Source organism: Microcebus murinus, chromosome 19, assembly GCF_040939455.1.
Source record: "Microcebus murinus isolate Inina chromosome 19, M.murinus_Inina_mat1.0, whole genome shotgun sequence".
NCBI lineage: Eukaryota > Metazoa > Chordata > Mammalia > Primates > Cheirogaleidae > Microcebus > Microcebus murinus.
This window is the reverse complement of record NC_134122.1, coordinates 52,209,194-52,235,290: the sequence shown is the minus strand read 5'-3', so window position 1 is coordinate 52,235,290 and position 26,097 is coordinate 52,209,194. Positions and strand designations below refer to the sequence as shown.

The 26,097-nt window shown below is 35.6% G+C and overlaps 2 protein-coding genes across 2 annotated transcripts in view; both read left to right on the top strand.

Moving 5' to 3' along the window:
* AHCTF1 (AT-hook containing transcription factor 1) overlaps positions 1-13,922 on the top strand; it is an 88,638-nt gene extending 74,716 nt beyond the window's left edge. Inside the window, exons 32-36 of the mRNA XM_012751183.2 lie at positions 547-755; positions 2,389-4,222; positions 9,550-9,683; positions 11,207-11,289; positions 12,260-13,922. Of these exons, the coding sequence (XP_012606637.2) occupies positions 547-755; positions 2,389-4,222; positions 9,550-9,683; positions 11,207-11,289; positions 12,260-12,452 (2,453 nt within the window). The 3' untranslated portion in view covers positions 12,453-13,922. The remainder of the gene's footprint in view (positions 1-546; positions 756-2,388; positions 4,223-9,549; positions 9,684-11,206; positions 11,290-12,259) is intronic.
* The window catches only part of LOC105863751 (kinesin-like protein KIF28P), a 56,040-nt gene continuing 43,562 nt past the window's right edge, over positions 13,620-26,097 (top strand). The window contains exons 1-3 of the mRNA XM_012751205.2: positions 13,620-13,703; positions 16,887-17,081; positions 25,436-25,639. Coding sequence (XP_012606659.2) covers positions 13,620-13,703; positions 16,887-17,081; positions 25,436-25,639 — 483 coding nt within the window. The remainder of the gene's footprint in view (positions 13,704-16,886; positions 17,082-25,435; positions 25,640-26,097) is intronic.

Genomic DNA, 26,097 nt, shown 5'->3' with positions numbered 1-26,097 from the left:
GTTTTTTTGTTGTTTTTGGGGTGTTTTTTTTTTTTAAGTAATAGGGTACATTTGTACCCATTTCGATGCTTTCTTCCAGAAGAGAGATAGCCATTCTTTTTCATAAAATTAAATCCCGGATTGCGTGGCCCTCATGTAATTCTATAATGGTTGTCTGATAGTCACTAGGTAAATGAAATTTTCAGATGAACAAAACTTCCTTAAAAGCAGTTTGTTATCATGTAAGTGATAACAAGGGCAGGAATTATATCCCAACTGAGAAAAACCAATGTTGTCATTTTTAAATGTAAAATTTATCTTCTGTGTTTTACATTTGCGAAAAACAAGTATATATTGTCTAAACTGAAAGGGCACTGAAGAAAAGAGGATTAGTATGTAAATCTTCACAGGCTTTTTCCCTTTAAGACATTTTGGCAACATGACAGTTTATTAAGATAATATTCTCAAATGCAGTGTAGCCCTTTTCCTTCCTGTTTGCTTCCTTAATTGTATATAGATCTATTTTTTGGTTTAAAATGTAAAAGACAACTCTCATTTTTCTTTCAGCTATGGCTGATGTCCTTGGTGGTAGTGGAAGCTCTGGGCTCACTGTCTCTGAAGGTCCTGTTATCTCTGAACATAGGCTTGACCAGGAAATAGCATTGAACTTAAAAGAAGATCATGAAATAGAAGTGGATGTACTAAAAGAAAGTGTTGACTTACCAGAAGAAAAGGCTCCAATTTCTGACAGTCCTCCTGATACTCAAGAAATTCATGTAAAAAAATTAATTTTTTACTTCTTTGTCAGTCTTTAGTTTTGGTTTAGTCAAGACAATAGTTCAAAGCTGATGTGTTATTTGACTGTTATATAAAAACCTCTATAAAAATCTAGATTCAAAAAATAAGCATATAAATATTTTCTGGAATGTAAAAGAACACATCCTTTAAGAAATGGGATTCATGACAGGTGTCATCACATGCACCTTTAGTCCCAGCTACTTGGGAGGTGGAGGCAGGAAGATTGCTTCAGCCCAGAGTTTGAGACCAGGCTGGGCAACATAACAATATCCCCATCTCAAAAAAGAAAAGGAAAGAAATTAGTTTTCACGAAAGCCAAAAGGCTGTGTGAGGAAAGCCACAATTTTAACTATTTAATTTTTGTTGATAATCTGATTCAAATGAAAGGGTTTTTTTAGTCATATGAAAACAGATAATGATCACTTCAGAGACAAGTATAACATTTAGACTCTTCAGACTATATATTAAATTTGTGGATACAGTTAAACAGGACTTTTCCCCCATGCATCCTCATGGGAGAAAGATATTGAACCGCCTGGTGTTGAATTTCTGTATACTCTAGAAAGGATTTATTTAATTTTTTGGGTACTTAATGTGACTTATTTTAGAAATTCCATCAAATAGCTTTTATATGATAAATGAATTTAAAATGAAAAACCAACTCTTGTAATTATTTGTAGAAATCTGATTGTGTAGAATTTGGGAAGTTTCTTAACTCATAAAAATGTCATAGTTATCCATATTCATCTTAATGAGTATTCTCACTGTGAAATAGATGGATAAATTTCCTATTTCTTCAGTTGGGAAGCTAATAAAAATTGTGGGCATGGTGTAAGTGGGAATCCTCATTTCTAGGTTATTTCCAATCTGTCATCTCACTGAATGTTTGGGGAGTGGGAAAATGTCATTGTCTAGGTGGGTGGTAATGTTCTACCTTCTTGGTCAGGAGATCTCTCTGTTACTTTCTACCTCCTCCTTTTTCTCCCCTTCCCTTACCAAAAGGTAAATGCAAGGACCATTCCTTCTTCCACCAAACCCTTGCAGGAGAGGTACTGAACTTGAAAGCCTTAGGAATTTCATGGTTTATGCAGCCCCAGCAAAGGGAAGAGGATTGAGTCTAGCCCAAGGGAGCTTATGTAGGTGAATTGTTCTTCAACCTTATGGGGATCATGCTGTTTAGAAAAGTATGGATAGTTAGGTAATTTGGGGATTAACATTAAAACACATTATGGGGGTTATTTCTTTTTCTCCAGTTAATTTTTTTCTTGAGTGAGAATAAAATAAGTCCTTAATTCTTCTCACAACTGTTAGCATCATAATAATTTTTAAGATTTTGTTAAGACTGTCTTTTTAGCCAGGGAAATGTGGAATTTCTAGTTTAATTTTAGTCATAATCTCAAAATCTTTTTCTGTCTAGATATTTTGACTGAATGAGAAAGTCTGATTGCCTAAATGAATATTTTATAAAGTAAACCCATAAGTATATGCCATATTAAATGTAGTTTATGTTTAAAAATGTACACACCAAGGGTGAGATGATCATTAAAAACCTATGTAATTTGTTAAAATATATATTAAAATTCTTTAACCAGTCTCTTTAATTATTTTTAGGTGATTGGAGTTGAAAAGCTTGAAGCTCAAGATTCAGGAGAAGAGGCTAGGAATCTTTCATTTAATGAGTTGTATCCCTCAGGAACTCTTAAGCTTCAATATAATCTTGATGCTATTGAGCAACAGTTTTGTGACTTGTCTGAAAATAAAGACTCTGCTGAATGTGACATTGCTGAAGTAGATGGGGAACTTTTTGTGGCTCAGAGCAACTTTACCTTGATATTGGAAGGTGAAGAAGGAGAAGTTGAGCCAGGTGAATCTGCATCATCTGATGTGTTACCTAAAGCAGTTAACACAGCAACTGAGGAAAAACTTGTGTCGAGTGGGGAAAATGATAATCATGGACATGTTGCAAATTTGCCATCTATTATAACTAGTGACCAAGAGTCCCAAAAGGTAGAGACTTTACCATATGTGCCTGAACCAATTAAAGTAGCAATTGCGGAAAATTTATTAGATGTAATTAAAGACACAAGAAGTAAAGAGATTACTTCAGATACAATGGAGCAGACCATTCATGAAAATATACCTTTAATTAGCCAAAAGGTACTAAGTTCCACCAAGGTAGTCAAATCTACACCTAAAACTGTTCAAGAAACAAGTACAGTGACTATAAATGTCAGTCAGGTGGATGACATGGTTTCTTCCAGAACTCGCACAAGAGGACAGCGTGTCCAAAATCTGAATATCAAATCTGCACAACAGGAAGAGTCAGCAGATGTTGCTACTTCTAAGATGCTGCAGCTATCAGTTATGAAGAAAACTAGGAAAACAAAAATTTCTGAGGCTTCTGAGAGCACCTACTCTGATGTTGAAGGACTATCTCAGAACCAACAAATACCTCCAAATTCTATTACTCCTAGAAGAGGAAGAAGAAAGAGAGAAATTAATCAAGATACATTAGAAAGTATTAATTCTGTGAAACAAGAATTACAGATCACTACAGGTAGGGAATTAAGAAAGTTAAAATCATCTCAGCAGTTGGAACCAGCAACTGAAGAAACTTCTTTTACAAAAGAAGTTAACTTCTCGTCTGTTACAAAAAAGACTCCTAAAAGAATTAAAAAATCTGTAGAAAATGAGGAAAGTATTGATATTATAAATGATCTAAAAGTTAGTAAAGTAGCAAGTCCTAGCAGAACCATCAGAAAACTGAGAAGTGCTAATTTAGATGCTTCTGAAAATAAAAGATATAAACAAGATGGGAAACCCAGTGACCAGCAACTGCCTATTCAACGCAGGAGTAGGGTCAGAAAGAGAGAGGTTAGTCCATCAGATGTGATAGAAGACTGTAAAGTTGATTCATCCCAGTTAACTCTTCAACCAGAATTTGATACACCTACCATGCCTAAGAAACGTGGTAGACCAAGGAAAATAAATCCATCTGAAGATGTAGGATCTGAGGCTGTTAAGGGAGAGAGAAGTCCTAAGAAGAGAGACGCTCTCAGAATCCAAAGGAGATCTACAAGAAACACCCCAGCTAAAAATGAGAATATTGATGTCGGAAAACCAGCTTTAGAAAAATCTGTTTTAGTGCCAAATGAGGAGCTTGCTATGGTGAGGAGTTCTAAGAAAAAGCTTACAAAACAGACTGAAAATCAAAGCCAAAAACGTTCATTAAACTCAGTATCAGAAGAACGCGTAGGTGAAGTGACACCCAAAGGACCAAATTACCAAGAAGAAAGTTTGCTTGCTGCAACTGCTTTTACTAAATCATCCCGTAACACAAGGACTAGATCTAGCAAGGCCATCATGTTACCAGACCTTTCTGAACCAACAAATGAGCCATTGCTACTTTCTCCTCCTGTCTCAAAAGTTCCAAGGAAAGAAAAAGGTACTTTTCTTTCTCTTCTATCTCATTCAGAGTCTTTAGCTAAAATTTGATTGTTTGAAAGCACTAATTGATTATTTGTCCTAAAAATGATTTATAATTACAGGGGATTTCTCCCCTCAAAAACAAAATCCCAAAAAACTAAAATTGGTCTTCTACTAGTAAAATTAAAAGATTTAAGAATCTAATATGGTTCAATATGACTTTGTAAATTCTATAATTCACTTGATATAGATTTTATTTTTTTAAATAGTGCAATTTCTCTTCTGCCTTTATATGGTAAGTGACTTTTAATTTTGGTTTCTTCCCAAATAGAATCAACATTTTCAGTCTCCTAAGTTCTACTGTTTGGTTCACACCCTAGTGACATCCACAACCCCAAACTGTTTTGGATGGAAACATCGGTGGCTTTTTATTGATTAGGATACAGAAATTATTTAAATCCACATTCACTATTGCCCACAAATTGGCAAGTCTGCATGCCCTCATCCCTCATTGTCACTGATGAGCTAAGATTGTATTGTCTTGTTGGTATAAATTATACCTTTCCAATAGGAGTGCTCTCTCTCCCAAAAGGGTGAAAATATCTTACTCTTTTTATGTATTAATATAAAGCACATATATACATAAAGCACACAGGTAACAGTGTGTCTGTGGCAATAAAATTTCATGGGGAAAAACAATTTCAGTGGAGGGGGTGCTTTAAAAATGTCTAAAAAGGCAATAATGGAAAAAAGGTTAAGACACTGGTATAGCTGAATAGATCCCATTAGAGAAACTCTTTGTAAAGGTAAGTTATGGTTTTTTTTTTTTTTTGAGACAGAGTCTCACTTTGTTGCCCAGGCTAGAGTGAGTGCCGTGGCGTCAGCCTGGCTCACAGCAACCTCAATCTCCGGGGCTCAGCGATCCTACTGCCTCAGCCTCCCGAGTAGCTGGGACTGCAGGCATGCGCCACCATGCCCGGCTAATTTTTTCTATATATATATTAGTTGGCCAATTCATTTCTTTCTATTGTTAGTAGAGATGGGGTCTCGCTCAGGCTGGTTTCGAACTCCTGACCTTGAGCAATCCGCCCGCCTTGGCCTCCCAAAGTGCTAGGATTACAGGCGTGAGCCACCACGCCCGGCCTAAGTTATCGTTTAAAATTTGAATTTCAGCAAAGCAATTCAGGGCCTTGTAAATAAAGGGCTTTGTTATTTTATTTAAATTTTTAAAAACTGTCATCAATTTTTAATGCATTAGTGAACCTCTTATATAGTTGCCTCTTGACTTGACATAGGCCAAAGGAAAGATAAACCATTGAAAAACGTTTTTTATCATGAGCATTTGCTATGCAGAAACCTCTTAAACTATATTTATGAAGTATTTTGTTGCATTGATACAGCCTAACACAGGAAAGCGACCCTCCCTAAACAATTATCACTTGTCCTAAAAATGATTTATAGTTGCAGGAGATCCTTCTCCCTACTCCTTCCCTAAAGAATTTTTTATTAGGTCTTTGATTTTGGTAGTATTGTATAATTCAGTCTCTTCATGGTGTTAGGAAGGTTAACACCTATCTTTTGCATGTAGGAGAATGAAATGACAAAATATGTGAGATTTTAGCTAACTTTTTTATGTTAACTTTATAAAGCTGCTATATTAAAGTTAAAATGAAAAACACACAGCAGTGAGTGACAGAAGAAGCATGTCATGAGCATAGCTTTTAGGCCAGGCGCGGTGGCTCATGCCTGTAATCCTAGCACTCTGGGAGGCTGAGGCGGGCGGATTGTTCGAGGTCAGGAGTTCGAAACCAGCCTGAGCAAGAGTGAGACCCCTGTCTCTACTATAAATAGAAAGACATTAATTGGCCAGCATATATATATATATATAGACTTAGCTAGGCATGGTGGCACATGCCTGTAGTCCCAGCTACTTGGGAGGCTGAGGCAGGAGGATTGCTTGAGCCCAGGAGTTTGAGGTTGCTGTGAGCTAGGCTGATGCCACAGCACTCACTTTAGCCTGGGAAACAAAGTGAGACTCTGTCTCCAAAAAAAAAGAACATAGCTTTTATACTTTCCTTAGGACCTGGAGAAGTGTAGTAAGCACAAAAATTGAGGGTTATTTTGATATAGCATTATAGCTCAGTAATTCTGATCATTGTCATCTTTACATAGTTGTCATTTATATAGAATTTTTATTAAAAATACTTGCCTACTTAGAAAATATAAATATATAATCTAGCCGTCTAGAGAACCACTAACCACTATTCACATTTTCTTATATATCCTTCTGGTCATGTATATAGTTTTTTTAATAAAAAACAAAACCCTGTAGTTTATGTATATATCCTACATTTTTCTCCCACTTCATGAGCATTTTCAGATAGGCTTATTCTTTAAAACATAAGTATAATGATTTTGTAGTTCTTGTTTCTGTTGTTTTTTTATATTGATAGAGTCCACATGTAGCATTTTATCTTGAAAATGTGCCACCGGTTGCTTAAATATCGTCCTGTTGGATATTTGAATTGTTTTCAGGTTTTCTGGTATTAGAAATAGGTACCTTCTAATATGAGATGACAGGACTGGAAGTGATAAGAAACTTGGGATTCATATCTCTTATTTCCTCCAGTTACTAGCTAGGCAGAAATCATTTAACTTTTCTGAGCCTTCTTTCCTCATCCTTAGAATGAAAGTGGTAATGGTACTTCACAGGGTTCTTGTGAGTGTTGTATTCAGTACTTTAATAGCAATTACCACGATAGGATGCAGTTTTCTTTCTTCCTTTGTCCTTAGATTATGGTTTCTACACTCTTAACGATACTTTCTGTACTTTGTGCGTATTTAAATTATATTTTTGGAACTCCTTTAGGTAGGCATGGGGAGGTACAGAGATGAGTGGATTCAGAAATACTGTTACATCATTGGAGGCTAGAGGTGGTCTTCTATTTTATTGAAACCTGTCAAAGAAACAGGTCTCTTAGAATTTTATTTAGTTGTGTTTTACTCATTAAATGAATATGAAGCTTTACATTTCATGGAATTTTGTCCAGTTTCTATTATACAACAACAAATATTTATTAACAAGGGCCTGCTATCTGTCTGAGGTTATGCTAGATATATTCATTTGATTCCTACTATTATACAACCCAATGAAGTATAGGTACTATTACTTCTTTCTTTCCATATTGGGGAAATTGAAGTTCAGTGAGACTGAGCACTCATATCACCCAGGTCATAGTGAGTGTTGTCATGGAGCCAATTCCTGCTAGCTGTTAAGAGCCAATTGTTAAATATTCAAGAATCTTGTGAGCCAGCCAAGGTTTGAATTTGGCCATAGTAGGAATATTTATAACTCAAAAATCAGCAAATGCTATAATCAAAGCTGCTTTTTCCAGAGAGCCATTTACCAGCACAGTACTGGCTTTTAACCTAGCTCTTTTGAACTCCATAATCCTTAACCAACACTGGCCATCAAAACTTACCCTCAGGAAACTTACAGAGATAAGTGAGGAATTGACATACAAACAACATGAAGTCTCATCTGTGCTATAATAGAAGCATATAGAAGAAATGGTAGAGGCTAAACATTTTTGCATATGATAGTATATTCCTTATTTATTCTTTTGAAATGGAGGGGCAAAGGTTAGATGAAGATTATGAACTGCTCTATGAAAAGCCAAAGAAGTTGTTCCTCCCGGTAGCCTAGAGAGAGATATCCAATGTATTTTCATAGAATATAAATAGTTCTGTTCATCTTTTATTCTTAACATCAAAATGGTGGGGCCATTACCATCAATAGTCATTGCCTTTTCTGCCATTTACCAGTTGGGAGCAGAGGTGATTTGTATTTCTGACCTCATCCCTATTTTTTTCCTTTGTTAAGAATCATATGCTTTAAAAGCAGAATTTGACATTTGATAGAAATCTTGACTATCTCAATAGGTAAAATAACATTGAACTATAATTTGAGAATTTTCTTTCAAAGTTTTTTTTTTCTTTTTGAGACAGTCTCGCTTTGTTGCTTAGGCTATAGTGAGTGCCATGGCGTCAGCCTAACTCACAGCAACCTCAGTCTCCTGGGCTCAAGCGATCCTACTGCCTCAGCCTCCCAAGCAGCTAGGACTACAGGCATGCGCCACCATGCCTGGCTAATTTTTTGTATATATGTTTTTAGTTGGTCAATTAGTTTCTTTCTATTTTTAGTAGAGGCGGGGTCTGGCTCAGGCTGGTTTCGAACTCCTGACCTTGAGCAATCCACCCGCCTCAGCCTCCCAGAGTGCTAGGATTACGGGCGTGAGCCACTGTGCCTGGCCAAAAAGGTTTCTAAATTATATTATTAAAATAATAGTGCATGCAAACATCCATAAAGCACTTTGAGATGGGTGCTATTACTAATCCTGTTTATTGAACTGAGAGATTTAAGTAACTCACCTTTGGTCTCACAGCTTGTTAAGTACCATAGTTGAAATTTAATCTCTTTTAGAGACAGGGTCTTGCTCTGTCACCCAGGCTGGAATATAGTGTCATAGCTCACTGCAGCCTTGAACTCCTGGACCCAAGCAATCTTCCCAGCTCAGTCTGCCAAGTAACTGGGACTACGTGTGCCTACTACCACACCCAGCTAATTTTTTTTCATTTTTTGTAGAGACAGGATCTCCTTATGTTGCCCAGGCTGGCCTCAAGTGATCCTCCCACCTTGGCCTCCCATGCCTGTTAGGATTACAGGCGTGAGCCACCACCCAGCATTAATTGCATATTCTAAACCAATTCTTAATTAAACCATTTTTATTTATCTACGGAATATCTTCCCTTCAGCCTTTTTTCTATATTATTACTTTTTCTGTTTACTTTTCCCTTTTGTAAAATGAATTTTTCTGTTGTTTCCCTTGACTGGAGTAAGTAGCTCAGAATGAACTACTTGAAACAAGTAGTTGAATGAAAGATGTTGAATGAAGAGTTGAGTCTGGTCTTTGAAAATAAAAATTTACTTTGTAAATAAAAACATTGTCTCTGGGATAGTAGGAATTATGCTGCAGACTAACTCAGGTTATATAATATATGAGATTAATGCTTTCTAAACTCTGCAGAATGAAGAACAGTAAGGATTAAAACTAATGGACTAATACAGTTTTGTACTTGCTTTCAAGTTCTAGCTTGAAAAATGTTCACACTTTTTAGTGTGAAAGAGTAAATATTCCTAAACATTTGGTTTACCCAAATGATGTTGGGATTTTTCCTCTCATTTCTGTCCTAACATGGATAATTAGGTTTCTAAGTTTTCGTTTTTATATGTATATAAATATATTGGTACAGCGTTTTGTTTTGTTTTGTTTTTTTCAACTTTAGCTAAAAAAATAGAGGCTCCTGCACAGCTGAAAGAATTTGTTACAGATTCATCTTCTCAGTTTGTCTCCTCGCCTCCTGCTTTGAGGACCAGGCAAAAAAACACATCTAGTACGTCCAAGCTTGTGGATGAACTGGTAAGGAATGCATGATTTTATTTGTATGTTTGTTAAAACATGCTTTTTATTTCAATAAATGTTTTATTAAATAAAATGAATTTTATTTAAGTTTTAAATTTTATTTACTTTTTGAAGCAAATATTTCGTAAATGAATTTCTTTAAAGATAACCATTTATATATACCAAAAGCTCAAAATTATCTTGTCTACACCTTTGAATGGCCCTATCTTTCAGAAAGATCTGTGGAATGTTACTGATGATATATTACTGGCAGTTACAATTTAGATTATCTATTAGGGGAAAGGTTTTAAATTCTAGTATTCATCAGAATTACCTGGATTAATTTATTTGAGATGTAGGTCTTTGAATCTCTGGGTGGTGTTCACAGAACACACTTGGAAAGACTGTATTTCAGATTCTGTCACCTAATTGCACATAACCCTAAAATAAGAACAGGTCAGGGATTGTGAGTCCCGTATATTATAAACATTTATTGAATTATCTGCCATGAGTCAATTACTATGCAAGGATAAAGGCTTGCCAAAAAAATAATTCAGGCAAATTCCTTGTCTTTTATGCACTAACAGTTTAATTGAATAAAAACAAACGATTATTTCACATCATGATAAGAATTATTTATACCCAGGCCAGGCATGGTGGCTCATACCTGTAATCCTAGCACTCTGGGAGGCCAAGGCGGGAATTTGAGATCAGCCTGAGCAAGAGTGAGACCCCATCTTTACTAAAAATAGAAATTATCTGGGCAACTAAAAATATATAGAAAAAATTAGCCGGGCATAGTGGCGCATGCCTGTAGTCCCAGCTACTCAGAAGGCTGAGGCAGAAGGATCGCTTCAGCTCAGGAGTTTGAGGTTGCTGTGAGCTAGGCTGATGTCACAGCACTCTAGCCCAGGGCCTCATATATACTTTATACCCAAATACCGCTATAGGCAGAAGATAGAGGAGACAGGCATTCCTGGCAGAGAAAACAGCAGATGCAAAGACCCAGAAGCATGGCAATGGCGGATAGAGGAGAGTGTTCACAAACTCGAAGGAATGGAGAATCTGCAGCCTTAAGGCCACATGTGGCCTTCTAGGTCCTTAAGTGCTGCCTTTCAACTGAATCCAAGTTTTACAGAACAAAAGGGGTGCAGCAAAAAAAGATTAAGCTTTCCTTGCTTCCTTTGGTGCATAAAAAAGAACAATCTTGAAATCAGAAGGCTTCAGGTTCCCCACCCTTGAATGGCGTGTGCACAAAGACAATGAGAACAGAAGGGCAGTGGACAGTAGAAACATTCAAAAATAAAACTGACTACAATTTGGAGATTAGCTGAATTGTAAAAATGGGGAATTAAGAGCAGTCCAACATAAGTAAAGTTTTTACTAAAAAGTATAAGAAAAGGAGTCCATTTCAGACTGACTTAGTTTGAATTCATTAGCAGTGTTTGGCTGTCGTATGCCTTCTCTCAGGATAGAACCTTTAATTTAGACTTAAATGTTTAATTACTTAAGATAAATCCTTTTAAAATTTTAACCCATAGGAAGATGATTCTAAATCAGTAGAAACTGTGGGAAAGCAAAAAGCAAAAAGAATGAGGACTGCAAAAACAAAAGAAGCAAGCAGGTATGACCTTTTCTATATAGTTTTTATCCATTTGTTTCTCAACATTAGATTTGAGAAGACTTAATTTTAAAAGGGAAATTAAGCTCAATTGAAAAGGGTAATTCTTAGAGACATTTACAACCACTGTTAGATTTTACTGCTGAAGGTGGATTTCTCCCTATAGCTTGAAAGCCCATTCATCCTTTTTAAAGAATGGTTGGGTGGGGGCAGTTTAGAGTACCCAATGGATCTTTCTCTTTTTGCAGTGGATGGGAGAGGAAGTGGGATGGTTCACCATTTTATTGGTAAAGATAGGTAACTATTAATAAAAAAAAAATACTTAGAAATTTTGCTATTATTTTACTATTAGTAATAAAACTGCATTCATGGGAAAATTACTCCATTTCGTATATATTTGTTACACAGTATTTTTTGTTCATGCTGTGCTTAGGCATAGTTGAATATGATAAAAGTACAAATGAATCCATTTTACCTTATTTTAAAAATTGATTTAATGACACTGTTGACCATAATTAATATCACTGTTTACATATGAATAGGCTTTGTATATATTTGAAAAACTCATGTCTGTGAAATTATATACATATTTGATAATTGCTGGTTTTTTAGAATTGCCATTTCTGATATGTAGCCTGAGCCTGCTGGGCTTTCGTCCCTGTACTGACTGCTAGTATTTGACCCATCCTTATAATCCAACAATAATACATACAGAACACTTAAAGGAAAATTCAACAGTTATTGTTTTTAAATATCCAAATCAAAAAGGAAAAATTCCCTTAAGTGAAATCTTAACTCTGCCTCTCATTAGCTTATATGACTTAAAGTTTGACTTCTCTCGAAACCATTACCTCTTTTATAAAATAAAGGCATTAAGCCAAGTAATCCCTAAAGTTTCTTGGGAAATGTGGGAAAGTCAGTTATATTTTATAATGTATTGTGTTTCTTCTTACTTAATTATATCTTTTTTCAGAAACATAGAAAAAGAAAGTTCTTGGTCACCTCCTCCAATAGAAATTAAACTGATTTCTCCCTTGGCAAGCCCAGTTGATGCAGTAAAGAGCAAACCAAGAAAAACTGCAGAAGTAACTGGAAAGGCTCTTGGAAGGAACAGAAAGAAACTATCTTCCTTTCCAAAGCAAGTTTTGCGCAGAAAAATGCTGTAATTTTTGTTTTGAAGTTTTTAATGTACACCTATTTGTAAAGTCATCAGAATAGTGTGGATTATTAAAACTCATAGAATTTGGAAGAAAATAATTTATATAAATTATTGTAAATTTTTGTAAACAGGAGGTCTTCAATAAGTAAAGTAACTCCATATGGAGTGTGATTCTTTTAGTCCAGGCAGTTTTTTCTATTTTATATTAAGACTTCATACATTTATATAATATGTAAATATGGCTTATTATTGCAATGTTAAATAAAATGTATACTTCACAGTAGTTTGTGTCTGTTAGATTTTTGAAAGGGGATTTCTGTCTTAATAATGATTTTTATATGCTAGTAGGCATTGATCCCATTTTCTTTCTCTCAAGTAGCCATTTTATAATTTATGCACTTTCATTCTGTGATTAAGATTTCTAATCATAAAATGTGTTTTTTTTTGTTTTGGGCTGTTGCTATGTTGAAATTAAATTATGGACATGTAGTTCACAAATTTGTGTAATCTACCTCAAATGAGTAATTTTTCAAGTAATGCATTCGTTAACTATAACGTTGGCATTTCTTGTTGAGCAATCCTAAAAGGTATTTATCTCTAAAGTCTCTTAATTATTAGAGACTAATTATCCAGGTTAGATTGACCGGTTCACTGCTCACTAGCAACCTCATAAATGGGTTTGAGAAGGAAGGGAAATGTAAAATAAATCTGTTTTATGGATATTCAGCGCACCTTGTGTGTGCCTAATATTGATAGGATGAGAAGTCTGTACAAATTTTATTATAACATTGCTGTGAAAGAGCTTGCTACTGAATCACAGAAATACCTTAATATTCAGGTTTTACAACTGAGAAGTAATCACAGGGCCTCAGGCACAGATTATTGAGGATGGGGAGAGTGTGAGTAGATGTGGCAAAAGAAAAAACAAAAACACCCTGTTCTCTGCAGTACAACTGCGCAATTAAGTGATGCTACTTGATGTAGGCTGTAACATTCATCAATAAATAAGTGTTGTAAAATAATTTATAACAGGTAATTGATAGTGTGTAATGAATGGACCCTCAATAATTGATCATCTAGAAACAAGCTGCTTTTGTTAGCTACGCTTTTAATGTTTTAATGTGAAGTATAAGCAGTGTGCTTTTTCTGCATATTTTTCTACTAAAATAACAATATGGATAATGAGAAAATGATGAAAATGCCTATGCCAAGTATTGACAGTGTGAAAGTAGCAGTACGAGTGCGGCCTTTTAGTCAGGTTAGTGATAAATGTCACATTGCCTTGTTAAATTGGACTTTGATTTTATTAATTTTTTAATGATAGTTATCAAACTTGTATTTAAGCTGCTTGTCATTTATGGAATATTAAACTTATTTATATGAACTTGTTAAATGAATAATTAAAAGCTCTAAACATAATTCAGTAAACAATTTCATTCCTTTGCGCAAGTAGCACAATAAAAAAATTGCCGAGAAATGTACTGTGAAGTTAATAATTATTTAAACCAATGCAATTTGGTACATATAGATATGTGGTACCTGTTTTTAATAAATATATTTTCCCCCCATAAAAGCAGCTCATAAGCAAACCAATTGCCAGTTTTAAATGAACTTTATATATTTTAAGTGAATTTATGTACTTATGTATAAATTATTTATATAGCTTTTTTAAAACACCACTGCTCATTAAAATGTGTTACTACAACATTTTAGGATAACACATGAATTGTACTCATTCTTGGACCGTGTAGCAGCTGTGTAACTTTATCAATGCATTGGTTAAATTTTAAGGTAATTCTGAACAGTTGACCCATTAAGCAAACTTTTAACTGTCTACTACAAACACTGTACTAGATACTGAGAACACAGAAAATTCTTCCTTCTCTAGCAGCATACAGTCTTACATAATTTGCTAAATAATTTTTTATTGAGTAAGCTAGTTACCATCATAGCTATAAGGTAAATAATATACCAGAGAAAGATCAGGTATAGTTAATTCTGCCCGGTTAGATCTTGAAGGCTTCCCAGATCTAGATAGAAGCATTTGAGATGACTATAGAGGATCAGTAAAATTTGGATAAGGACATGCTAGATGGAGTGAAACACAATGGCCAACTGCTCTTGCATGGGCTACAGTGTAATGATGACCTTGCATGAAGTTGTCTTTCCCACTTGGACAACTCACTGTTTTTGCCCTCTTGTTTTGTTTATTTCCAGTTGGTATCAGTTCTGTTCTGTGCCTTTACATAATACATTTATAGTGTGGAAAATATTTCAGCAGCCAGGCAGCTTTATAACTAGATAGCTTCAGTTATGTGTTTAACTAAATAACATTAAGTGTAGCAACCATTTAAGGTTTCTAAAGTGGCATAATTTCTTAAGCAACTGATAGAAAAATGTCAAAGAATTAACTTGTGACCAGTAAATTAAATGCTTTGGCTCCCCTCTCCCCAAAAAAAGAGTGAAGAAATAAGGCCATTTTATAACTTGCCCTTCAATAACACTGAAAGTGGTTATTCCAGGAGTCTTTTTTCACTGGCCTCTAATATTGCTAGAGTAACTAGCTACAAGTTTTAAGCAACTAATAAAAAGGATTTCATAGGAGTATGCACTAAAACAGGTATTTACAACCTATCGGCTCCTTTACAAAGAGATTACATTTTATTAAAGTTCACCACCAAAGTTTGTTAGCTTAGACTAGAGTGGTAGTAAGGAGGAAAGAAGATAGATTCAGGAGATTATTTGAAGGTACAATAGTCCCCCTTTATCCACAGGGGGTACATTCCAAGATCTCCAGTGGATTCCGGAAACCATGGATAGTACCAAAGCCATGTACACTATTTTTCCCTATACATACAGACCTATGATAAAGTTTAATTTATAAACTGGACACAGTACTCTTGCACTTTGGGGCCATTATTAAGTAAAATAAGGGTTACTTGAACGCAGTCACCACAATACTGCCTCCCTCCTCTCTGTGGCTTAATTTTATTTCCTGGTTTTTATTTCATTTTTATTTAGTGATGGGTGGGATTATTTTAATGAAGTCTATTATCCCCATTCTATCACCCCCCACCTCCCTCCATTGTTCCTTAGAGAGGCACAGCTTTGGGTATGTGCCAGTCACCCTGGGTAACAGTGGTTTGGGCTCCCCTCCTCTTTCCTTGATCATGCCCAGCTGTTAAACTTCACTATTTGCTGGCTGATTATTGTTTTCAACAATGTCCCTGGGCATAAATTGCTTTATAAACTAATCCAATCAAACTCCATTTTCTCTAAACACTGGTTTCTGAGACCAGTGTTCGATATTTTTGACCCCAGGAGGATACCTTCCAGCTGTCCTATCCTCCAGTTTACCCCTGCAAATTAGAGGGCAAACAACTTTACCTGTATCTTGACTTTCTTCCCATCATCACCTCAACTGTTCTTGAGAGCATCCTTAGGCTTGAACTTCCCGAACCAAGCTCTGTTGCAAGTGAAAAATCAGTTCCTTTGGGAAGAGATGTTGAGCAATATGGGTTTTATGGCCTGTTTATTCCCCTAAGAAAAATCTCTCAACCAGACTCTGGGATTGGATGCATGGACAATAGCAAGCTGCTCTTTTGAGTGACATCCCTGCTGCAGGAGCTGAGCACTCAGTGCAGGTAGAGCTGCAGCCTGAGGTCCTCTGAGCTTGTCTCTCCTGGTATGGAATCAGCATCTCGGGACCGGAGCAAGGGTGGTCAGGACGCAACCAACCAAAGTAGAGTCTCTATCCCATGAATGGGAGCTGGGTGGAAGAAGGACCACCATCCCCCACTAACCTAGGACTTAGCCTCAGCAATGAGTGGATGGAGGCAGAATGAGAAATGCTGATGTCCTGGCCTTCCCGGGAAGAAAGCTGTGCAACTGGGATCTGAGCGGGGAAGGCGCCCTTTGTTACTGGCTCTAACAGTCTGGAGTAGTCTCCACCTTGCTGAGCTGGCAGTGGATAGAAAGGGAATAGTCTTGCTTCAAATACCATGGGTTCTCCCTTTTATTAACAATTTTTGGTGTATTTTCTTGAATAGGTGTTTCTTGATGTTTGCCCTCAGGACAATTTCCAGAGGTTTTAAATGGTTTTTTATGCTCATTGATAATTTTTCACTAGTTTCACTGGAGAGTAGGATAGTTATGCTGAAAGTCAATCTCTCCACTGCTGTAGTTATTGCTATTAGCATAGTTGTGTGTTAGACAGACAGCTATTCTCAGAAAATTAATACGACTAGAGATGAGGCTTTCACACATTCTGAGGACTGTAGGAAGGACAACTTGTAACAGCTGCTAAGAGTAACAACAATTAGAGAACAAACTGGAGTGGTAAGTTCCTGGCTTAATTTGTTACATATAAAGACATGCAAAACAACTCAAATAACAAAGAAAAACTGTAATGATTGACTCTGAATTTGTAATTTGACTATAGAGAGAGAAGAATTCTGGGAGCAAATGTGTGATTTCCATGCATTCCAGAAACACCACCACTATACAGGACCCTAAGAATCCAGAACTTGTGAAGACATTTACATTTGACCTGGCATATTGGTCTCACAGTGGATTTGAAAAGGATAAAGACGGTGTCCTTATTTCTGCTGATCCTAGTAGTAAATTTGCAGGCCAGGTAAATTGTTTTAAAACACAATTTCAATACCAGATTTTTGGGGGTTTTGTTTTGCTTTTGTTAGATGACATGTTCACAGTATAATGGTACAATAATTTTTTATGCAAGCATAAATATATGATTAATATGAGTCTGATTTTACATTTATTCTTTTTTCATGCTGAACACAAGGTCAAAAGAAATGCAGCTATTGCTTAAGTAATTTTTAGACACTCAAATCAGTTGACTTGCCAATGTATTGTCATACTTTAAAAAAGAATGGCAGTCAATTTTTTTTTTTTTTTTTTTTTTTTTTGCCTCTTTGAGCTAAGCAAAATAAGAAAATCTTGTTAGGCACTCAGCATTTGAGAACTTCCGTTTTACTGAACATTTATCACATGCACTGTTCTGCCTTAAAGTTGCTTTCAATTTGGTTTGGGAAGACAAGCAAATAAGCTCATTCAAATGTTAAATGTTCTATGATAAGAATATGTATGGGATACAATAAGGTAGGTACAAAGGAGAGGCAGACATTTCAGTCTGGACAGACGGTATTTGGGGAGTGATTTTATAAAGGCTATGGTGCTTAGGCCGAGTGTGGAACAAGTAGGCAGAATAGAAGAACAGTAAGAAAAAGTTGGAGATTATGAACAGAGCCTCAGTGACCTGTGGAACAATCTCAAGCATACATGTAATTAAGTCACAGGAAGAGTAAGAAGGGGCATAAAATACATGAAGAAATGATGGCTAAAATTTTTCCAAATTTGGTGGATACTAGACACAGATCCAAGAAGCTTAATGAGTAAAAAGTAAAGGATAATGTAACAGATGAAGATGAGGAAAATTGGCTAGGCATGGTGGCTCACGCCTGTAATCCTAGCACTCTGGGAGGCCAAGGTGGGAGGATCACTCAAGGTCAGGAGTTTGAAACCAGCCTGAGCAAGAGCGAGACCCTGTCTCTACTAAAAGTAGAAAGAAATTAATTGGCCAACTAAAAATATATAGAAAAAATTAGCCAGGCATGGTGGCGCATGCCTGTAGTCCCAGCTATTCTGGAGGCTACAGGAGGAGGATCACTTGAGCCCAGGAGTTTGAGGTTGCTGTGAGCTAGGCTGACGCCACAGCACTGTAGCCCAGGCAAGAGAGTGAAACTGTCTCAAAAAATACAAAAAAGATGAGGAAAATTGCAGTAAGTAAGCATTTTAATTAAATTGCTACATTGGAAACTCAAAGCAAGGGAAGGTGGTGGGGGGTGAGGGCTGAAAAGTCACCTATGGGGTACAAGGTGCCTGTGCAGATGATGGGTACAAGAGCCCAAGCTTCACCACTATACAATATATCATGTAACAGAATTCAACTTGTATGCCCTAATTCTATTAAAAGGAAGAAAATTAGCTGTAAACCAGTGATAAAATCTTAAAAACGAGAGAGAAGACTGAGGAACAACAACAGCAGATATATTGTCAGAACAATGCAGACCATAAGACAATAGAGAGATATCTGTAAACACTGAAAGAAATTCTCAACCTAGAATTTCAAACCAAACAAAAATGATATTTTTCTAATTTTGAATCTCTTTAAAATGTCCTTGATTATCAAAGCAGAAATAATGTCTTTTGGTGTTTAGAGCATATAGAAATAAAATATAACAACACAAAAAAAGAGAGAGAGAGAGAGGTAATGGAAGTATATTTTTTTAAAGTCTTACACTATATTATGGTGTGTGGATTGTAGAAAAAAATTAAAGTTTTATACTCTATGTAAAATGATATAATATAATTTGAGATAAACTATTTTAAATTAAAGAAATACATTGTAACCATAGAACATAGGTTCTCAATCTTTTTGGTCCAGGACTTCTTTATAAAATTTTTAAATGCTCAACGACCCCAAAAGAGCTTTTATTTATATGGGTTATATCTACCATTATTTACTGTGTTAGGAATTAGAACAGAGTGTATTGTGTTGAATGTTGTTCACCCAAATTCATATCCTTCCTAGAACCTCAGAACGTGACCTTATTTGTAAAGAGTGTCATTGCACATGTAAGTAGTTAAAGTGAGAACATACTGGCATGTGGTGGGCCTGTAATCCAATGTGACTGATGTCCTTAAAAGGAGAACTAAGTGACACAGAGACATATAAGTAGAGCACCACGTGAAGGCAGAGATCAGAGTGATGCAGTTGCAAAGTCGAGGAATGCCAAAGATTGCCAGCAGCTACCAAAAGCCACAAGAGAGGCATGAAACAGATTTTCCCTGAGAACCTACAGAAGGAACCACTCTGCCAACACCTGTATTTCAGACTAATAGCCTCCGAAACTTGAGAGAATAAATTTCTGTTGTTTTAAGCCATACAATTTGTGGTACTCTGTTACTGCAGTCAGTTTATTAGGATACTAATAAACTGAGGAATTTTAAATATATATTAAAGCATATTAAATGTCTATTACTAATTTATATAACATTTTTGTGAAAAAAAAGATTTTCTTATCCAAGACAATACTGAAGAGAATGCATTGTTTTACATATTTCCAAATCTCTGTCTTGTCTGGCTTTATAAACGACGGCTGAATTCTCTGCCTTATGTATAATCTCTCACAAAATCACGTGTCATGTAGACCCTGGCCAGCTCTACTCATGAGAGAACGAGAATGAAAAAAGGCAAACATTAATATTATCACAGAAGTAGTTCTCACTTTACAAACCCCCCAAAAGGATCTCAGGAACCCTAGAATGCACTTAAAGAACAGCTGCCCCACAGCAATCAAAAATAAATAAATAAACAAAATAAGTATAACTAACTGATAAGTCAACTGTAAAGAAGTGGAATTAGGAAACATTCCCAATCCCCAGCATGGCAAGAAAAGAAACAAAGAAGAGATGGGATAAGTAGAATACACATAGCAAGATAGTAGATTTAGTGCCAACCATATCAATTACTACATTAAATATAAATGGTCTGAACATGCCCATTAAAAGGCAAAGATTGTCAGTTTAGATAGAAAAAAACATATTAGATTAAAAAATGGTTTAAAAATAAATAGATATCTTGCACACGCAAGAAATAGAAAACTAGAGAAACTACATTTATATCACGTGGAGGCCAGGCATGATGGCTCATGCTTGTAATCCTAGCACTCTGGGAGGCCGAGGTGGGAAGGTTGCTTGAGCTCAGGAGTTTGAGACCAACCTGAGCAAGAGCCAGACCCCGACTCTATTAAAAAAGAAAAAAAGAGAAAAAATTTACAAAATACATCACACGGAATAGGCTTTGGCACAAAGAATATTACATAATGATAAAGGAATCAATTCATTAAGAAGACATAATCAGCCTAATTGGGTATGCAGCTAATAACTGAACTTTAAAATTTTATAGCATTACAGTTTTTATCAGAGAAGAACAATCTCAAATCAATATTCTAAGCTTCCACCGAAGAATTTAGAAAAAGAAGAGCAAATGAAACACAAAACAAACATAGGAAGAAAAAAGAAAAAGTAACTAATAAAATATAAAACAGTAAAACAACAGAGAAAAATCAGTGAAACTAAAAACTGGTCCTTTGAAAAGATCACTAAAATTGATAAACCTCTAGCCAAGGTTTCTGATCAAGGAAAAAAGATACATAGTACCAAGGAAGATCAGAAATGAAAGAGGGACATTGCTGCAGATCCTACAGACATTAAAAGAATGATAAATAAATATTATGAACAATTTAATGCCAATATATTCAACAACATAGATGAAATGGACATAAGCTAATGAAGTTCACTCAAATAACTCAAGTAGCCCTGTATCTATTAAAGAAATTGGATTTGTAATTTAAAAACCTCACAAAGAAAACTGTAGGCCTAGATGTCTCTGCTGGTGAAGTCTACCAAAGAAAGAAATGGTGAGAATTCTATAAAAAAAACCCAACATCTTGCAGATGACAGAAGAAGAGGAAACACTTTCCATCTCATCTTATGAGGCCAGTATGACACCAAGATATTACAAAAATGTTAGACCTTCATGAACATAAACACAAAAATTATTAACAAAATTTCAGCAAATGGAATCCAATAATATCAAGTGGGGCTTAGTATGTTACTATTATTATTCATAGTAATAGTATGTGAATAGTAATAATATGTGAATAGTAATAGTATGTGAATAGTAATAGAATGTGAGGTTGGTTTAATGTTTGAAATTCAATGGAATTCATCATATGAACAGAACACAGAAGGAAAAAAATATATGATCAGATGCAGAACAAGCATTTGACAAAACACAGCACCCAATTGAGATAAAACTCTCAGCAAACTTGAAATAAGAGGAAGCTTCTAGAATTGGAACTTCCTTGAAAAACATACATTCCATCACATTTGATGGTTAAACAGTGGTTCTCCCTAAGATTGGGAACAAGTTCAAGATGTCTATTCCCAGTGTTTCTGTGTAGCATTTACTATAGGTCCTAGCCAGGGCAATAGGCGATTAATAGGAAATAAGATATGCAGATTGGAAAAGAAGCAGCAAAACTATTGCAGATGACATGATTATCTATATAAAAAAGATCCTACTGAAGCAGAAAGATCACTTGAGACCAGCAGTTCAAGGCTGCAGTGTGCTATGACCACACCTATGGATAGCCACTGCACTCTGGCCTGGACATAGACCTCACTGCTAAAAAAAATTAAAATAGAAAATCCTAAGGAATTTGGATTGTAGTAACCAAAAAAAGTTACTACAGTTAATAAGTGTGTTCAAAAATGTCAATATATAAAAATCAATAGTATTTCTCTACATTAACAATGAGCTAGAAATAGAAATTTTAAAATATTTTAAAATATTTACAATAGCATCAAAAACATGAACTACTTTAAGGATCAATTTAGCAAAATGTGTGCAAAAACTATACACTGAATATTATAAACCATTTGTGAAAGGAAAACAATAAATCAGAGCAATATTATTACGAAGTCAAACTGATCAACAGATTCAAAGCAATACCAAACAAAATCCCAGCCGGGATGTTTTGTAGAAATTGATACACCATTTCAATAATGTGCATGAAATTGTAAAGAACTTAGAATAGCCAAAATTATTTTGAAAGAGAATAAAGTTGGAGAACTTAAAACCCACTGTAAAGCTAAAGTAATCTGGATAATGTGGTATTCCTTTAGAGACAGACATATAAATCAATAGAATAGAATAGAGTGTCCAGAAATGGATCCTCACACATTGTCAACTGATTTTCTACAAAGATGCTATAATGGGTTGGATAGTGGCCCCCCAAAATTCATGTCCACCTATAGGCCCCCCAAAATTCATGTCCACCATAGCTCAGAATTTGACCTTATTTGTAAATAGGATCTTGGCAGGTGAAGCCTGTTGTTTTTAGCCACCCAGTTCGTTGTAATTTGTGATGGCAGCCCTAGGAAACTAATAAACTTTCAAATGAAAGTCTTTTCAACAAATGATGCTAAAGATGTTGGATATTCATATGAAAACCTTGATCCTTTCCTTACATTACATTAAAAATTAACTTAAAATGGATTATATACCTAACTGTTAGAGCTAAAATTATAAAACCTCTAAAAGAAAGGAAGAAAATGTTGTGATCTCAGATTTGGCAAAGATGTCTTAGGACACAAAAAGTATAAACCATAAAAGAAAATGTTTGATAAATAAAGTTTTGTTAAAAAAAAAAAACAATTTTTGTTCTGTGAAAGATACCAGTAATAAAATGAAAAGGCAAACCAAGAAATAAAATATTTGTAAAACATATGTCTGATAAAGGATCCAAAATATATAATAAATTTTTACTTTATTTAAAAAGAGAAAAAATAGTCAATTGTTTTAAATGGAAAGATTTGATCAGAGGTTTCACCAAAGATGTATAAATTAGCTAAAATCAATGAAAAATGTTTAACTTCATTAGTCATTAGGAAATGTATAAAATAATACCATTATGAGATAATACTATGCATCCCTGACAATGACAAAAATTAAAAACTGACAATAGCAAATGTTGACACACATGGGAAGAAACTAGAACTCTCATACGGTGCTCATGGCAGTGCAAAATGGTTCAGTCATTTTGGAAAACAGGCAGTTTCCATATTGAAGCATGCACTTAACCATACGATCCAGCAATTCCAAGAGAAATAAAAATAGCTGTCCTCACAAATACCTGAATGCAAATGTTCATAGCAACTTCATATATAATAGTTCTCAAGCTGAAAACAATTCAAATGTCCATCAACTGGTGAATGGATAATAAAATGATACTCTGTATTTATAAAATAAACTATGATTCAGCAATAAAAAGGAACTCCTGATTACATGCAACTGCATGGATGAATCTCAAAAGCATTGTACTAAATGAAAGATATCACATACACAAGACTGTACAACTCCACTTGAATTCTAGAAAAAACCACACCCGTCATTATGGAAAGCAAATCAGTAGTGGCTGAAGGTGAGAAGGAGGCACCTGACTGCAAAGTTGCACAAGGGAAGTTTTTGAAGTAATTAAAATGAAACAAAAATGTCTTGATTATAGTGGTGGTCACATAGCTGAATGTGATGAGTGTGTCAAAACTCACGAAAATATACACTTAAAATAAGTGCATTTATGAATATTGAGTTTACTTCAATGAAGATAGTTTCAAAAGACTGCAAGAAATGCTATGAAGACTCTTCTTTGTCAACAATTTTTCCTCCCATCCCAAAATGAGTGTTTGTTGACCACCCATTAAGACACTGCATATTACTGTTTTCATGTGCGATAGTGTAAGATAATGTTTCCTATATTTGATTTTAGGATGGTGGGTAGGAAGAAATCAGAAATATAGTTCTATGATTTCCTGGCTTATCTAATATCCAAATAACTGATACCCAAAAGATATGAAAATGGAAAGCTGTAGAGAAAAACTGTACAGCTAACAAAATTTATCAAATGATTCTATTATCTACCTATGATTTCACTTATTTAATAAAATTCTGTATTACCTGTTTGAAGTTTTCAATCCATAAAAATTAAGGACAAAAGAAAAGCCATTTTCCCAAATCTCAAATAGCGCTTTGACGACAAGACAGTAAAACTAGTTACTTTACTAAGTTGATGAACACTCTTCAGGTTCAGCTAATAAGTCCTAGGTGGAGTAGATGTCCATCATGTAGATACATCTTTCTGGTAAAAGTGCGGGCACAGTGTTCAGGGAAGCCATTGGTCATATGCCACATGTTGTGCCTATGTAAATCACATGAAATTGGTATGTGCAACTTTCCCAGAAATAAAAACTGTACAAATGTATATATTGCTACCAAATAGAGCATGCAATGTTTACTTACTGTTTTATTATTGCTCTTAGAGAGTAGAAAGGAATATACCCTTGGAAACAGTATCAAATAAGAGAACTATGCAGGGTGTGGTGGCTCACACCTATAATCCCAGCACTTTGGGAGGCCAAGGCCGGAGCATTGTTTGAGGTTCAAGACCAGTCTGAGCAACATGGCCAGACCCCATCTCTCAAAAAATAGTAAAATTATCTGGGTGTGGTGGTGCATGCCTATAGTCCCAGCTACTTGGGAGGCTGAGGCAGAAGGATCACAGGAGCCCAAGAGTTTGAGGTTGCTGTGAGTTATGATCACACCACTGCACTCCAGCCCAGACAACAGACTGAGACCCTATCTCCAAACAACAAAAAAATAACAAATTATTGCTGGCCATGTCCATGACACTGATAATAAAAAGGGCCAGGTCACATGCCCTCCCCTTCAAGCAACTGTAGACATAAGCATCGCTCTCTTCCACTTAAAAAAAAAAAAAAAAAAGACGAGGCACATATATGTGTGCGTGTGCGCGTGTGTGTGTGTGCGTTGAAGAAATGCTTCAGAACCACTAGGCCTTGTGAAAAAAAGAGCGCTCACCAGCAGAGGGCTAAACTCAGTGTGGGAATTTTGTGATGCTATTATTTGGGTTAAGGAATAAAGAAGTAGAAAACACTTTGGTCTCTGTACCTTGATGCCAATAATTTTTTTGCCTAGTTGCTTATTTTTAAAGACCTAGCCCATGTTTCTGGCAGGACTGTAAAATACGCAAATTCACTATTGGTGGATACTAGCCAGTTCAAAATATATCTGGTAATAGGATCCATGAATGTAAATGATGAGTATTTTCCATATTGACAAACCCTCTTGTGGTTTCCAGTTTTAGCCCACTGTTTCTAAGCCAGCATCTAAGTTGTGTTTCAAGTAGGTCATGTGATATGAAGGTGGAACTTATCGAAACCAGAATATTAGACTTTAAGAGTTCTGAGAAAAGTAAGAAAGCACAACTGTACATGCCACTGGCCTGTGCTGAACATGGCACCTGTGGATCTTCTTTCCAGAGAGATGTCTTCCACGATCTTGGCAGGGGGATTCTGGACAGCGCCTGGCAAGGCTACAATGCTACCCTCCTGGCCTATGGCCAAACTGGCTCTGGGAAAAGCTATTCTATGATTGGGTTTGGTGCCAACAAGGGCATTATTCCAAATGTGTGTGAAGAGCTCTTTCAAGCAATCGAGAAGCAGGAGAGAAATCAAGAATACCAGGTATGTGCTCTAGAAGCCCTTCTTGGGGGAACTGTACTGTTTCTTTTCGGACCCTTCTCCCAGTGGAAGTCATTAGTATCTGTAGTTTAGAATGATGTTAGTGTTTCATATCAACGTGTTTATATGATTACAAGATCATGTTGCAGCTAAATACGATGTTGAATTTTTCTGGTTCTATGGAGATAAGTCCAAGGAAATATTTTTTAAAAGCACTGCAGGTATCATGGAAGCAGACATTTGAATTGCCAACTCTAACAAGGGATCACTAGTGAGGTTTATAAAACAAAACGTAAGCTGACTCAAGTCTATGGTTTTCTACGAAGGTTGTGGGTGTATTCTCATCTTAATTTGTTTTTATTTCTAAATAAAGAATGTTGCATTGTTTCTTACTTTTTTCTAACATAGGGCATAGCTTTTTACTTGCCCTAGCATAGAAGACCCAAGACAATTATAAATTT